Source organism: Sorex araneus, chromosome 4 (genome assembly GCF_027595985.1).
Source record: "Sorex araneus isolate mSorAra2 chromosome 4, mSorAra2.pri, whole genome shotgun sequence".
NCBI lineage: Eukaryota > Metazoa > Chordata > Mammalia > Eulipotyphla > Soricidae > Sorex > Sorex araneus.
The window spans coordinates 25,056,950-25,072,267 of NC_073305.1; the positions used below are offsets into that span (position 1 = coordinate 25,056,950).

Sequence of the window (15,318 nt, forward strand, 5' to 3'; positions counted from 1 at the left end):
CCTGACTGCAGTGTCTCATCTCTCCTGCTGCAATCACCCCGACCCTTACTAGCTCAGATTTCCAATTTTCTTCTCTCTGTCACAATCTCTTTAGCTCGTATGTTTGGATCAGAATTCAGACAAGGTTCACCCCTGCTAAATTGGTTCCCTAGTCTCCTATAAATGTTTTTCTCCGAGTTGGATTTATTACGTGATATAAGATTTCTCTTTATTAAAGGTCTGGCTTGATGAGCTTGACAGACTCTGCCCCGTACCCCCACCCTGTCAAGGTGTAGGACATTGCCAACGCTCCAGAAAGTTCCCCTCTCCCCAGCCGCACCACCTGGAGCCCCACCTGGAGACAGGAAACTGCTGTCATTGTAGTTTGGACTTTTCTGGAAAGTCATAGCAATGGACTCCTTGGTCAGGGGGCCTTTGCATCTGCCTCTCAAGGAGCTCCAGAAAGTTTCACGGTTCCTCACTTGAGAGTCCCCTCCTCACCGCTGCTGGCTTGCCTTTGGTGACCAAGCCCTCAGTGGGGATTTTCCAAGAGACAGCGACTTACCCTCCATTGCCCACCAGATTGAGAGCTTGCCTGGGGTGTTTGGAATGTAGGTTCCTCTTCCATTTCGCTCTCCTTTGCAGGGTCATTATTGAAGATGCCAACCAGGGTTCCCTCCACTCCTTGTCTCCTGGATCGCTTGCAACTAAATGAAGAGGTGCTCTCAGGAGCCAGACAGAGGCTGTGGGGCTAAGGGGCTTGCTTTGCACACAGCTGACCCTCCTTTGACCCTTGGCACTGCATATGGTCCTTGAAGCACCACCAGGAGTGATCCCTGAGCACAGAGCCAGGAGTCAGCCCTGAGAACCCCCAGGGTGTGGCCCCAAACCACCACATTCCAGACTATTTCATGGACCCTGGTGTCTTTTTCCATCAGGACTCTGAAATGCCTCCTTTTAAGGACGGGCCCCCTGTGCCCGGGTTGTAAATGGCGATTCCTCATTCCGTCACACCCTCATTTAGCGGCTGGAATCACTGCAGCCGAAAAATTCCACTTATTCGTTACAGAGTAAGCTGGGCCCCCCAGGTTCAAGACCCAAGTTCGGGAGCCTCCACAAAAGCTGTGCCTCAGAAAGAGAGATATCAAATTGGAATGCCCCACCACAGAGGCGGGGTGGGGTGAGGGGATGAGATTGAAGGGGTGGGAGGGATACTGGCTTCATTGGCGCTGGAGAATGGACACTGGTGGAGGGATGGGCTCTCAAACATTGCATGAGGGAAAAACAAGCACGAAAATGTGTGAATCTGTAACATCTGTACTGTACCCTCACTGTGACTCACTAATTAAAAAAATAAATAAATTTAAATAATGAAAAAAAGCTATGCCTCAGGTTAACCCTTCCAGAAATAACCTCGATACTGTTCTCTCTCTCTCTCTCTCTTCTCTCTCTCTCTCTCTGTCCCCCTCTTAGAATTCCAGTGCTGACCATCGCGTCCGTCTGGACCTGGGCCTCTGGGACAAATTCAGTGAGCTGGCCACCAAGTGCATTATTAAGATCGTGGAGTTTGCTAAACGCCTGCCCGGCTTCACTGGCTTGACCATCGCAGACCAAATCACCCTGCTCAAGGCCGCCTGTCTGGACATCCTGGTGCGTGGGTGCCGCTGCCCTGTGGGGGCGCCGAGGCCTGCCTCCTCCTCTCCCCAGGGGGCACCCCGGACCTTCCTTGCTCTGCCCCCTCTGTGTGACCTGGGCAAGGTTAATTCACTTTAGTCCCCAGGCTGCAGGGCAGCTTGGAAGCTTATTTGCTCCTCTTGGTCCCAGGACATCTTGTCCTGCATGAGGCAGCCCGACCGGGAATGCTGGCCTGACAGGTGGGGGATGGCCCCTCTCTGTCTCTGCTAGTCCATGTCACCCTGTCCCCTGGGGTCCCCCTCCACCCCCATCAGGTCATTGCAAGACCCTTCCCAGGACAGCCCAGGACAGCTCATGGGACATGGGGATTTTCCAAGAGACAGTATCTGGAAAAAAACTCTTCCGTTCGTGAACCTCAGTCTACCCACCTGTACAAGGCTGATGATTTCTGCCCTCTGCCAATCGCTCTGTGAGGTTTCTAGAGCTGCAGAGAGGGTGGGGGCATTGTCAGTCCTTATCTTGGGGGCTGGAAGTCCCTCTCTCTCCCTGGCATGGGGTTCAGGGAGGGCCGGAGTGATTCCTGAGACTGCAGGTGTTGCCTTGCCAGGTAAGTGGGCTGTGTCCCTGCTGGAAATGGTGCTGATGGGCCAATTGGCCAGGGAGACAGCTGCAAGGGATGAGTCTGCCAGCAGGGAGAGCAAGGGGAGTGATGAGTGGCTTTTCAAGCCGGGGAAGAGAGGCGCGGACAGGGTGGTGGGGAAAAGAAGGCAGCTGGGGTCTAGCTGCTTCCTGTTTGCTGGTTGGCTGCACCATCCACCTTGAGAACAGATGTGATTGTTTCCGCCTCATAAAATCAGCAGACAAGGGCCAGGGAGATGGTACAGTGGTTAGAGCACATGCCTGGCAGATTAGATTTCCCAGCACCACATGTTCTATGATTGTTTCCTCCTCATAAAATCAGCAGGACAAGGGCCAGGAAGATGGCACAGTGGTTAGAGTACATGCCTGGCAGGTTAGATTTCCCAGCACTCACCACATGTTCTACCCTCACCTCCTGAGAACCACTTGGGGTGGCCCTGGAGGCCCCAGCCCCACTACAGTCAGACTATTCCTAGCACTACAGGGCCCAGGCAGCAGCGGGGTTCAGGCCTTTTTATGTGAACTGCCAGCCTGGTTGGCTGAGAATCTCCATGGGAACCTGGGCCTCCTGAGCACTGCTTTGGAGTCTCCTTAAAAAAAAAAAGGTCTGGGTGAGCCTGGGGACACTGAGGAAAACTGGAATGTGAGGTTGCACCCCCACCTCCACAGAGGATCAAGTGCTAGAGCATGGACCAGGACCTTAGTGTGACCCGAAGCACCCCATTCCTGTCCTGGAGTGCTCCTGAGCACTGTCGGGGTGGCCCTGGTGATTCTGAGCCCACTCCCGCTGGGTGTGGCCTACCGCAGTGACTCACTGACAGTATTGAGAACAGCCAAGTCATACCTGTGAGCCGCTGGTGCTGTGCTTCGAGTACATGTATGTGGGCACACATCCATTTTCCATGCAGCATCCGGCCCCCATGTCCGCCGAGCGCCTGCCATGTGAGAGCTCTGAATTGAGGTTCCTTATAGCCTAAACAGCTTCAAAGCCTTCCCGTTTAGAACTGAAAAATAATTCCTTAATAAATTTTTGTACATGGTTAGTTACATGTTAGCCAAAAATATTTGGGATCTAATATTTAGGCTAAATCAAATATATTAAAGTCTAGTTCCATGTTGGCACTTTATTTTTTATTTTAGTGTTTGGTTAATAACACCCATGGAACTCAGGTCAGGGCTGATTTCTAACTCGGCACTTGGGGAATCACTCATGACAGGGTATAGGGGACCATATGGGGTGCCAGGGACTGAATCCCACCGGGACGGGTGCTAGGGACACCTTCTCTGCAGTCCCATCACTCCAGTCCTGCCTGAGCATGTTTAAATGGTGACTGCTGGGATCTGGAGAGCTAGTACAGGGGCTAAGACACAGGCCTTGCAGGCGGCTGGTCCTGACATTTGCACGGTCCCCAGAGCATCACCACATCCAGCCATAGAGCCCCTGAGCCGGCCCTGGTGATCCTTGGCACCTTAGGGCCTGGACAGCACCTCAGCTTCGGACTCTCACATTGAACCACTGGCGGAATCACCAGGGGGTGCCGCTGAACCTCTGAGTACCACTTGGGAGGCACCAAAAGGCTCCTAGAGACGAAACAAAAAGTACTCGGACTCTTTTTTTTTTTTTCTTTTCGGGTCATACCCAGCAATGCACAGGGGTTACTCCTGGTTCATGCACTCAGGAATTACTCCTGGCAGTGCTCAGGGGACCATATGGGATGCTGGGAATTGAATCTGGGTCAGCCACGTGCAAGGCAAATGTCCTACCCGCTGTGCTATTGCTCCAGCCCCAAATACTTGGACTCTTAGGCGAATAAGCTCCACTAGTCAGTGTATTGCTCAGAATGCTCTTCCCTCTCTAGGATAACAGCCCTGCGCATGCTGGCTGGAGAAGCCCTTCAGTCTGGGCCTGCGCTTTCCCTCTCAGCAGGGGCAGGCTGGTGCCAGGGGCTCCCGCCCAGACAAGTTCACTGCCCAGAGCTGATCACACAGCAGGGGCTAGGTGCCACCAGGGAAGACAGCCTAGAAAGCCCCGTGTGTGCTACTGTTCATCTTGTCACTACCTCTCAGTCCTGTAAGAACGAGAGGGGCAACCCACAGGTCAGATCAGGCCCTGCCCGTCGGTGGCCAGACCAGCCAGGGTAGAGGCTGAAGCAGGAGAGAAATGGAGCCTTCTCTTTGCGTAAAAGCCTGCTGCTGGGGCTGGAGCAATAGCACAGCGGGTAGGGCATTTGCCTTGCATGCAGCTGACCCGGTTCGATTCCCAGCATCCCATATGGTCCCCTGAGCACTGCCAGGGGTAATTCCTAAGTACAGAGCCAGGAGTAACCCCTGTGCATCACCAGGTGTGACCCTCCCCCAAAAGAAGCCTGCTGCCCCGAAGCCCCATCAGCAGGTTTCGATGCGGGGGGTAGGTCCAGTTCTCTTAGTCCAGTGATCTCCATGTGCTGGCCACTGCCCAACATGCTAAAGAGTCAGCATGCTGCTGGAAGGGGCTGGCGAGGTGTGGGCAGTGCTGAGAAAATGAAGCTGCCGTGAAGGCCGACTGCAGGCCCTACTCAGCAGGGAAGAACTGCCAGTCCATGCACACAGCCAGGAGTCGGGCGAGCCGGGGAGGGAGTAAAGCTTGAAACACAACAGGGTCTACTGGGAGATTCCATTGAGCTGAAGACCTAGACTCGGCCAAGTGACTGATCTTATCAGGGCCAGGGCAAAGATCTAGAAGGGTCTCTCTCTGCAACAGATGTCTGGGCGGAGGCACATGGGACCGTAGCAGGAGAGGTTGACTGTAGCCTTGAAGGGGCAGGGGTGAAGGCACTCGCCTTGCATGCAGCCAACCCCAGTTCAATCCCCAACACCTCAATTGCCCCCCTGAGTCCTACCCAACACGATCCCCAAGCACAGAGCCAAAGGTAAGCCTTGAGCACCGCCAGATGCTCTCCCACCCAGCGCCACGTGAAAAGTTGATGTCTAGGAATTGAGATGAGACTAGCCACTCCTTATGATCGTTGTTCCTTATGAAAGAAGGTTTGAGCAGGAGCGCCCAAGGCAGCTGGGAGGTGAGAGGCCCTCTGTGGGTCTAGATCGGTATCTGCACACAGGTTTCTGGGCTGTGACACGAGGGAGCGGGCAGGGAAGCTGTTGGCTGTAGCCTTGAGGCGAGTGTGTTACTCCAGGCCCAGAGTGGCATTAGGTGTACGTTGCTGCATCCCCAGTTGCCCCGAGTGCTGCCGTGAGAAGCGCCGTCTCCTGCATTCTGCACTCGCCGTCAGAGCATGGCTGAGTGCAGGCGTAGAGAGGCCACAAACCCGTAGGTCCTGCCATGCTTATAACAGCCAGGCCGCGGGCTGGTGTGCAGACCGTGTGCAGGGGGCTGTGATGTGGTGGAGGCTGCCAGGCGCGTACGGGCTCAGCCTGTCTGCCATCGAGGCTGAGGTGGCACCGTCCGCCGGCAGGCAGCTCCTGAGATGATCAGCACGCTTGCTTGGTGAGTCGGTTCTCAGGGACACGAGAACTTCTGGCCACAGACACCTCTCGGGGGCGGCAGGAGCATCCTCTAGACGAGTCAGCTGGCTTCCCTTAAAATAGGCGGTTTGTGAGCGAGCAGGGAGCCCAGGAAGAGGCACTGTGCCTTGGAGGATGTAGTCCCCCCCCCAAAGTCACCCACCACCGTCCCCTCTGCAGTCTCAGCATTGGTCCCCAAAGCCTGGCCTCTCTCACCAAGAGGGGATTGAGCATCCCCAAGGGTAAGAGGCGGGAGCAAAGGATTGCGGGCATGTTGTAAGATCGTTGTGCCTCTGTTCTGAAGGCGCCCTCTTCCCAAACGCACGTGTGTATGTGTGTGTGTGCACCCATACGAGTGTGCACCTGTACGGGTGGATGTGATGATGTGTAGAGGAAAGTGACGGAGGTTAAGGAGTGTGTTCATGCTGTGGTATGTCCACAAAGAGCTCTGAGTAGGAAACATCGAGCCTGGGGCAGCTCGGGGGAAAGTATGGAGGAGAAAGGCAGGTGCCTGGCCACACCTTGGCGCTTCGAGGTGCCAGTGAAGGTGGCAAGGCAAGTGAGGCCACAGGCCAAAAGAGGGCACTGGAGGGATCAGCACCAGTGAGGTCTCCTCTGTGAACATCCTGTGCGTGGAGGCACCAGCAGGTACCCGGCAGGAGTGTCCATAGGGGCACAGTTCCGAGGGCATCACTGGAAGAGAAGAGATGGTGGCTTGAATGAGGGGGGTTGCCAGGACGAGGAGAGATGTGGCTTGGCCTCTGGAGTCTCGCGTGCTCTTATCGCCAGCACAGGAGCACTGCAGGAGTTGGGGTCAGGGTTTGTCCCAATGGAAAGATACTCGGACCGGCTGACCATCTGCTTTGACCCTCCGGAATGCTGTGTGGCCCCTCCCTTAGAGGCGGGCCTTGCCGGAGCTATTTTTAGCCCTCTCATGAGGTCTGTGTGCTCTTGAGACACAAACAAAGGGTGTTTTAGTCTTCAAGAAGCATCCTGGTGGTGCTGCTGACATTTGACTTTCGTGTGACAAAATGAAACTTCGTCATTTCTCTCTGGAGACCAGTCTGGCCAGAAGCCACATGGCAGCCTGGTGCCCACCGGGGCCGAGGATGAGGGCAGACCCCCCTCACCCCCCCATAAAAGAGAAGATTGACCGTTTTTCCTTCACCAGCCACACACTGTCCACTCTGGACAAGCCCATTTATACTTGGTTTTGATTTTGAACATTTAGGGTGAGCGAGCAAGACACAGTTTAAATACCTTGTTTAAATAAAGAACCCAAATATTGGGGTGGAAAATCCTTCCGAAGAAAATAGCTTGAAAAAGATACCAGTGCGCTCCAACCTTTGGGCTTAGCTTTCTAAGTGAGATGTTGACAGCTAGCAACTGCCTAATCCTGGACTTTTCTGCCTATCCAAAAAAATCTCTGGCTTCTTTTATTCTCACAAGGGACGGATCTGCCACACTTTCATCTTGGCAGCAGGTTAAAGCTGCAAATACTTTTTTAGTACCTGTTTCATTCCAAACTGGAAACGCATCTGGAGATAGTGAGCCCTTTAATACTGCACATACTCGCTTTGCTGTTGGGTGAGCGCTTTGAATAGGCTGTCGGTCCCCTCGTGGGGACTGGGGTTTGTGGTTGCTGATCTCCAGGTCCTGGAGCATTACTGTGTGAGCACTTTTCACCTCCTAGGAGTCTCCTTGGGATATGAAGGTCCACTGATCTCTGAATTCCTTTGCTTTTCTGACATTGGAATTGGCTTCACTCCCCGTCAGATACCAATATGAAGAGCAGAGCAGCCAGTCAGGGACCCCGTGGGAATGACTGCGCAGACTCACTCCCATAGGCCCCTGGACCATATTCAAGAGGCAAAAACAATCACTCTTCCAATGAAGAACTTGTGTGAGGTTTTGATAACCTTTTGTTTTTATGTATAGATTTTCTAGTTCCCTGTACCACTTGATCGCGTAATAAGAATATTAAGCAGTTTGAGGACATGTGCTGTGAGGTTGATAGATGTTGTGTTTCTAGGCCAGAGACTAATGGGCTCACACACAGCAGCTAGGTCCCCAGGAACTACTGTGCAGGGTATGCAGTGCACAAAGTTAGCCTCTCTGAGTGATATCCACACAACACTGGGCAAGAAATGACCTCCATCTGGATTTGAAGAGTGACAGGAATAGGCAAGGAGACCTTAACTATTTAAGTTCATTTGCCCATCTTTAAAACGGGGCAATTGTACTTACCCAAAGTTGATAATTACAACACAACTCACACCTGAGCAGTACAACATTATCCTTGATTGTAAGTTGGAGATGAAGCCTGCTGATATTCATCCTTCTCTGTTGGATAATACGGGGTTGCCCTTGCTGCTCTCGCAGAGAGCTTAAGGTTTATTGACCCGCTTCCCCAACAGTGCAACTGAGGCACACCCAATTCCACCAGGCAGTAATAATCCTAAATAACTCACAGGAGGTATTTATTTTTGTGTTTATTTCTCATTTGGGGGCCATAGCCGGGAGTTACCAGGGTTTGCTCCTGGCTCTGTGCTCAGTGGTCAATCCTGGTGAGCTTTGGGAGACCATCTGGGATACCAGCAATCGAGGGAAGCTAGGTTGGCACATGACAAAGCAAATGCCCTGCCCATTGCACTGTTCCCTTCAGCCCCTCCTTGGACGGTTTAATTGTACAGATTAAAGAAGACATTGGCGGGGCTGAATATTGCTGGTGCAGCCCGTGTGAGGTAGGACACTGCCTGGCCAGCCCGAGAGAAAAGGGAGACACCGGTGCCAGCCTATGAACAGAAGCCCAGTATTACAGGTGCCTCTCCACGGCACTCCACGTCCACCCGCATCCACTGCAGACCCCCAAGATAGAAGCCCATAAAAGTAGGGCTGGCTCCTAGCCCGCTGCTCCAGGGGCTCAGAAAACACCAGAGCACAAGACCTGCCCCCTGTGGCGGCTTCACCTCCTAACTAATGTGGTTTGGAGAATCTTGCAGTTTTGAGGATTTCGCAGATGACCCCAGCCCTCAAGCATGCTCAAGCATTTCCCGACAAGACGAATGATGTGACAGAAGTTCAGTTTCATGTACTTATTTTGGTCTGGGGCCACACAGCAGCAGTGCTTCGGGATTACTCCTGGCAGGGCTTGGGGGACTAAACATAGGACTGGGATTCAAACCAGGGTCGTAGCCGCCGCTGCAGGCTCATGCTAGGTGAGTGCCTCAACCTTCGGACTCTCTCTGGCCTACAGTGCTGTTTCATTAGTCCTGGAGGGAATCAGGGGAGGGGACTCTAAAATATGGAGCCCCTTCCACGATGGGCATCCTATGGGTTTTCGAAGAGGGCCCCTCCGCTCACCACACAGCATGGGATCGTCTCATCATAACTTTTCCTTCCTAGGTTAGCGTGAAGGTGGGCAAATCAGAGGGACCGCGTTTAAGGGATGGACTTCTCTCAACGCGTCACGTTGTTCTCAGGGTTTTCAGAGGGAAATATCAAGTGTGGAAATACAGTGGGTGGGGGCCGGAGCAATAGCACAGAGGGTAGGGCGTTTGCCTTGCACGCGGCCGACCCGGGTTTGATCCCCGGCATCCCATATGGTCCCCCAAGCACCGCCAGGAGTAATTCCTGAGTGCAGAGCCAGGAGTAACCCCTGAGCATCGCTGGGTGTGACCCAAAAAGCAAAAAAAAAAAAAAAAAAAAAAAAGAAATACAGTGGGTGGGCAGAGGCCCCTTCTGGGCGGAGAGGAGCCCTGGAATGCACGCATCTGAGGTAGGCAGGACAGGAAGACCTTGAGATGGGCCGGCTGCACAGAAGCAAGGTTTGCGACTCTCTGTGCTCTGAGCACGCCGTGGAGCGGGGCTCTCCAGAAGGCAAGAGTTCCGGGGTACCCGGCAGCATGTGTCACCGGAAGGAAAGTCTGGTCCCCCAAGTCTGGGCTCCACCCCACCCCTTGGACATGCGTTAGGCACCCTGGAAAAAGGCCTCTAACTTGGATTCCTCACAAGTTGCCTGGCCTTGACCTTTCTGAGACTTCATACCTCTCCCAGAAAATAAGAATAATATCCACTTTACCAGATTGTTTGAAAGATTGAATGGAGGCCATGTATAACACTTGATATATACTAGACAGTTAATACGTGGTGGGTATTGCCTTCTTGCCTCCAGACTCTAAGCTCTTAAAAAATAAATAAATAAAAAACAACAACCTACTCATATTCATCTTTTTATCCCCAGTGCCTGGCATACTGCCTGGGACATAAGTAGGTACTCAGTAAATGTTTATTTGAATCAAATGAATTACTTTTAGTGCAGACATTTCTCAAATTTTCTTCCATTCTCTTTATTTCCTAAATGGCTTCAGCCCTTGTGTTGACTTTTAGTGAAAGAGCCGGAGAAGACATTCGCAGGCAAAAGGAGGGTAAATGCCTCAGGTGACTCAGAACCTTGAAAATGTGCATGTTACTTTCCTGCCTAGATCTGATTTACACTGCCAGGACAGGCTGACTTCAATGATCCATAAAGTGTTTTTGTTTTTTTTTTTCTTCCAGATTCTTAGAATTTGCACCAGGTATACCCCAGAGCAAGACACCATGACTTTTTCAGATGGCCTTACCCTAAATCGAACTCAGATGCACAATGCCGGATTTGGTCCTCTGACTGACCTTGTGTTCACCTTTGCCAACCAGCTCCTGCCTTTGGAAATGGATGACACAGAAACGGGCCTTCTGAGTGCCATCTGCTTAATCTGTGGAGGTACCAACTACCTAGAAAACCCATGAGAGTCCATGAAGAACAACTTTCACTTGTAATTTATGGGAAATTCCTCACCTCCGTTTTGGAGTTACTCTGCATGACAAAACATTGAATAAAGCCAGACATGCATGCTTGGGGTTTATTGCATTTTTCCCTATCCTATAGATTGAAGATATTGGAGATCCTTCTGCTCTAAAATACCCAAAAGTTGTTTCTCCAATTCCCACAGGCACATTTTTAAAGGCAGGATCAGACAGTTACAAAATAAATTACTTGGGGACATTTCAATAATAATCGAAGGAACTAACATGTCCTATTTGCTGATTCTGTGACTGGGAATTGGGTGGTTGCCCTAGCAAGCCTTGGAGGACAAAGATGATCTTTTTTTGTAGTGACCCCCTTATTTGTAGTGACCCCTACTGGCTCACAGAGGTGAAATCATAACTGGTTAAAAAGTAATGACTTTAATTAGGGACCAATTTACCTTGCTTTTATAACTGTCCTGTGCAAGGTTTGTTTTGATTCAGTTCAATAGTGACACCTCCTGGTCATGAGAAGTAATTCTCTTCCTGGAATGAAAGTTACCAGCCATCCAGAAGTTTCCCGTCACGAAAGGGAACAACCATTTGTATGAATCACTACTTAAAGCAGTGGCATTTATCATCACACTTTATACGTGAATGGAATATAAAATTAACAAAGCCATGATACGGTAGCAAAAAACAAGAGGGGGAATGAGCAGAAATCCTCCAGCCTGGATAGTACATATCTCCTTCTGTCTGATACCTATAATTGTTTAACATTTAATTCCTGATATCTAGACCGCCAGGACCTTGAGGAACCAACAAAAGTAGATAAGCTACAAGAACCACTGCTGGAAGCACTGAAAATTTATATCAGAAAGAGACGACCCAGCAAACCTCACATGTTTCCAAAGATCTTAATGAAAATCACAGATCTTCGCAGCATCAGCGCTAAAGGTATGTGATAGGTTTAGACCCGCCCCCACCCCCACTGTGTGCACAAATAAATCCATAGTCTTCATCAGGTCGTACTGTTTTAAAATGTGTTTTTATTTTAGACAGCTTATACTTGCCTTTTTGTTATTTTGGAATTCATTTCTTACTGAAATCAAAAGGACTAATACTCTTTTAAAAACATAACCTTTGATCTTTACTCACTGATGTTAATAAATCAGGAGCTCTAAAATTCAGATGACAGTGATTTTAAAAAGTTAACTTCACGAAGGACTTATGACCTGTCTTTTCGTTTTTCTAGTTTTTTTTTAAATTTTATTCCAGCTTTTCACATGTGGTCTGCCATACGTAACTTCACTACAATTTTTCTTAAACATTCAAATCTCAAAATAATTTTTTTTAAATGAGGGTAATTGTTTTTTCCAGGGACCTGAGCAAAACAAACGTACCCAAAGCTTTATCACAGTTCAGTGTTGAGAAGAGTTTTTCTTTTCTTTGGGGGGTTGTCGGGGCCGGGGGTGGGAGCTCTACAGAGTGAGAATTCAGCAGCTATTCCTGGTGCCAACTGTGCTGTTTGTTAGTGTCCTTACCCCTTAGTACACACTGTTCACTAAGGTCTTGGTGAGCCAAGGAACAAACTCAACATTTCAGAAAATGCTTGTTTAATAAGGAGTCGATTCTTCAGCTCCTTCTGAGAAGTTTGACAAAACAGTTCATCCCTAGCATGAGATTAAGAACAGAAAAGCAAAAAGCAGATACGAACATCCACCTATTATTTTCTGTGACTTTAAAACAAGGCTACTTAATACTGCCATTCCCTAGCTGCAGCCAGCAAGTAGAAATTACTGTGATTATGGAAATCTGTAATCTGCAGTCTGGTAGAGTTGCCACGAGTCACATTTGGCTTTCAGGCGTTTGAAATGTGACTAATGTGAATGAGTTACTGTTTTTCTCATTTTATTTCATCTTAATGAGTTTACATTTAAATAGTCACATGTCGGTCATGGCTAACATACTGGTCAGTACAGTGCTGTATCAGATCATCGCTGTACATTAAATAATTGTTGCACATTATTAAAGCTGCTTCCTCCATTTGTGGATAAATGGTATCCTTTCAACTGTCTAATTTTCAAGATATACTTATTCTAGTCTTTTATCAGGAATTTTTTTTTTTGCTGGTAATTATACTTGTACTAATATTTTTTCCTGAAAGATTGACATCAAATTTATCATCATATCTTGGCAGCTCAGCTATAAGTAGCTACTAGTTAGTTAATATTTAAATTAAGATAGTCTCTGGGAATCATTGGATGCCCATTTTTCACCCTTGTTCAAGTAGATGAAAGTTGATCCCTAGTTATTCACTTTAACTCCTTATCACCAGATTTCTATTATCTTTTTTTTTTAAAGGTGCAGAACGTGTAATTACCTTGAAAATGGAAATTCCTGGATCAATGCCACCTCTCATCCAGGAAATGCTGGAGAATTCTGAAGGACATGAACCTTTGACCCCAAGTTCAAGTGGGAACACAGCAGAGCACAGTCCCAGCATCTCACCCAGCTCAGTGGAAAACAGTGGCGTGGGTCAGTCACCCCTGGTGCAATAAGACACTTTCTAGCTACTTCAAACATTCCCCAGTACCTTCTGTTCCGGGATTTAAAATGCAAGAAAAAGACATTTTTACTGCTGCTTAGTTTTTGGACCGAAAAATATATTAAAACTCAAGAAGGACCAAGAAGTTTTCGTATGTATCAATATATACTCCTCACTGTCTAACTTACCTAAAAAATACAAACTTTTTAAATTCTAAGAATCAGCCATTTCATGCAACCAGAAACTAGTTAAAAGCTTCTATTTTCCTCTTTGAATATTCAAGATTGCATGGCAAAGACCCAGTCAAATGATTTGTCTCTGGTTAAGTTTCTGAAGACTTTGTACATACAGAAGTATGGCTCTGTTCTTTCGATACTGTATGTTGGTGCTTTTGTCTTGCATACTCAAAAATAACCAAGACACCAAGGTTATAAAAGACTACTGTACATGCCCAGCTAAGAAAGGTTCAAAAGGTAATGGTCTTGCTTTCACAGAATAACCAAGCCATCAAGGAACGGGACTGTTGTACAGTATGACAAGATAAGGCTAAAGATTTTCTAATTTAGTTAGTATGGAAGCTTGTCCTTGCTCTTTATGATGCTCAGACTGCATCTTTTCTTTCATGTTGCCCAGTAAAAGTATACAAATTAACTGCACTAGCAGAAGAGAATTCTGTATCAGTGTAACTGCCAGTTCAGTTAATCAAATGTCATTTGTTCGATTGTTAATGTCACTTTAAATTAAAAGTGGTTTATTGTTTAATGACATAAATACACAATTTTAAAAATACACTTTTTTTACAGTAATGATAGCCTACAAGGCAGAAACACTTTTCAGTGTTATGAAGTTTTTGTTTACCTATTCACAAGCCACTTGGGAAATTTCGGGGTTAATTAGCAGGCTGGTCTACCACCTGTATCATGTAATGCTAGTGTCCTTCCTAATTCCTGCCTGATATTGGGGTTGTTTTTCCAGGTTCTGGTTGCCTTGGGGGCTCACATTAACCCTCTGGGGCACGGGTGGAGAATCTGCATCCTTTGACCTTGTTCAATCACTATGAAGCAGAGTGAAAGCTGTGGTAGAGTGGTTAACAGATACAAGTGTCAGTTTCTTAGTTCTCATTTAAGCACTAGTGGAATTCTTTTTTTTTTTTTTTTTGGATATATTAGCAAGTCTGTGATGTACTTTCACTGGCTCTGTTTGTACATTGAGATTGTTTAACAATGCTTTCTATGTTCATATACTGTTTACCTTTTTCCATGGAGTCTCCTGGCAAAGAATAAAATATATTTATTTTAAAGGTGTGTGGGAGCCTTTACTATACACTTCATCTTCAGGAAAGAGACAAAGAACACAGTTCCATTTTTAATGTTTAAAGTTCATTTCAAAAAGCAGGTCTGTAGGCTGCAACCATGACAATTAAAATCTGTGCTAATGCACGGCAGTCTATAACAAGTCTACAAGCCAATCAGACAGTACATGACATTTCGATGAGTAAAAAAGGGCATAAAACTGTATGTGTAAGAACAAAATGTTAAAAGGCCTACCACAATAATAAAAAACCATCAATTACATCATCACATTAAAATAAGCCAGATGTACAAAAGTCTGAGACAGAAAAGACAAAAAAGGACAACACAGGGAATCTGTTAAAATGTTTCTGTGCACTTTGGGCACTTAATTAAACATTGCAAAATCAACATCTTCTTCTTCATCAGACTCTGCAAAATATTTCACTTCTTTCCGAGCCCGACCCGTCCGTGGCAGAGAAGGTGGTTCGGAAGTGAAGTCTGACGGGAAGATGTCCACATCTGAATCCTGATCAAAAGATGTTTTCTTCGGTTTCTAGACAATGTAAAAAAAAAAATTCAAATAATTATTTCTTCACTTTATTTACATTCGGCAAATTGTACAAATCATTCTCTTTAAATCAAAGCTATAATTCATATGTCGAGTATAAAAACGGTTAAAACCTACTCAATTTTAGAAAGGGGAAAAAAGGATTATGTAGCTAATTTCTCACCTCAATGATTTCATATTACTTATCACCATGTCTTTCTTCCAGTGAAAAGCTCGTGTTTTCTTATTGCACATATATGCCAACTGTGAGGAAAGCAAGACCTACACAGAGTAGGTACTGTATACCCTAAGTGTTTCATCACCAAGATGATTCTGAATTGTAACAGACGACTGGATGGAAAGGGGCAGTGTCAAAATCAGCAGAACATTCC

The 15,318-nt window shown here is 47.7% G+C and overlaps 2 protein-coding genes across 4 annotated transcripts in view; one reads left to right on the forward strand and one right to left on the reverse strand.

Moving 5' to 3' along the window:
• The window catches only part of RARB (retinoic acid receptor beta), a 429,787-nt gene extending 415,160 nt beyond the window's left edge, over positions 1–14,627 (forward strand). For both annotated transcript variants that reach the window (XM_012931688.2, XM_004603833.3), the window contains exons 5-8: positions 1,453–1,629; positions 10,312–10,516; positions 11,338–11,496; positions 12,904–14,627. In XM_012931688.2, coding sequence (XP_012787142.1) covers positions 1,453–1,629; positions 10,312–10,516; positions 11,338–11,496; positions 12,904–13,100 — 738 coding nt within the window. In that variant the 3' untranslated portion in view covers positions 13,101–14,627. The remainder of the gene's footprint in view (positions 1–1,452; positions 1,630–10,311; positions 10,517–11,337; positions 11,497–12,903) is intronic.
• Positions 14,440–15,318, reverse strand: part of TOP2B (DNA topoisomerase II beta) — a 75,964-nt gene continuing 75,085 nt past the window's right edge. For both annotated transcript variants that reach the window (XM_055137268.1, XM_055137267.1), the window contains exon 36: positions 14,440–14,932. In XM_055137268.1, the coding sequence (XP_054993243.1) occupies positions 14,765–14,932 (168 nt within the window). In that variant the 3' untranslated portion in view covers positions 14,440–14,764. The remainder of the gene's footprint in view (positions 14,933–15,318) is intronic.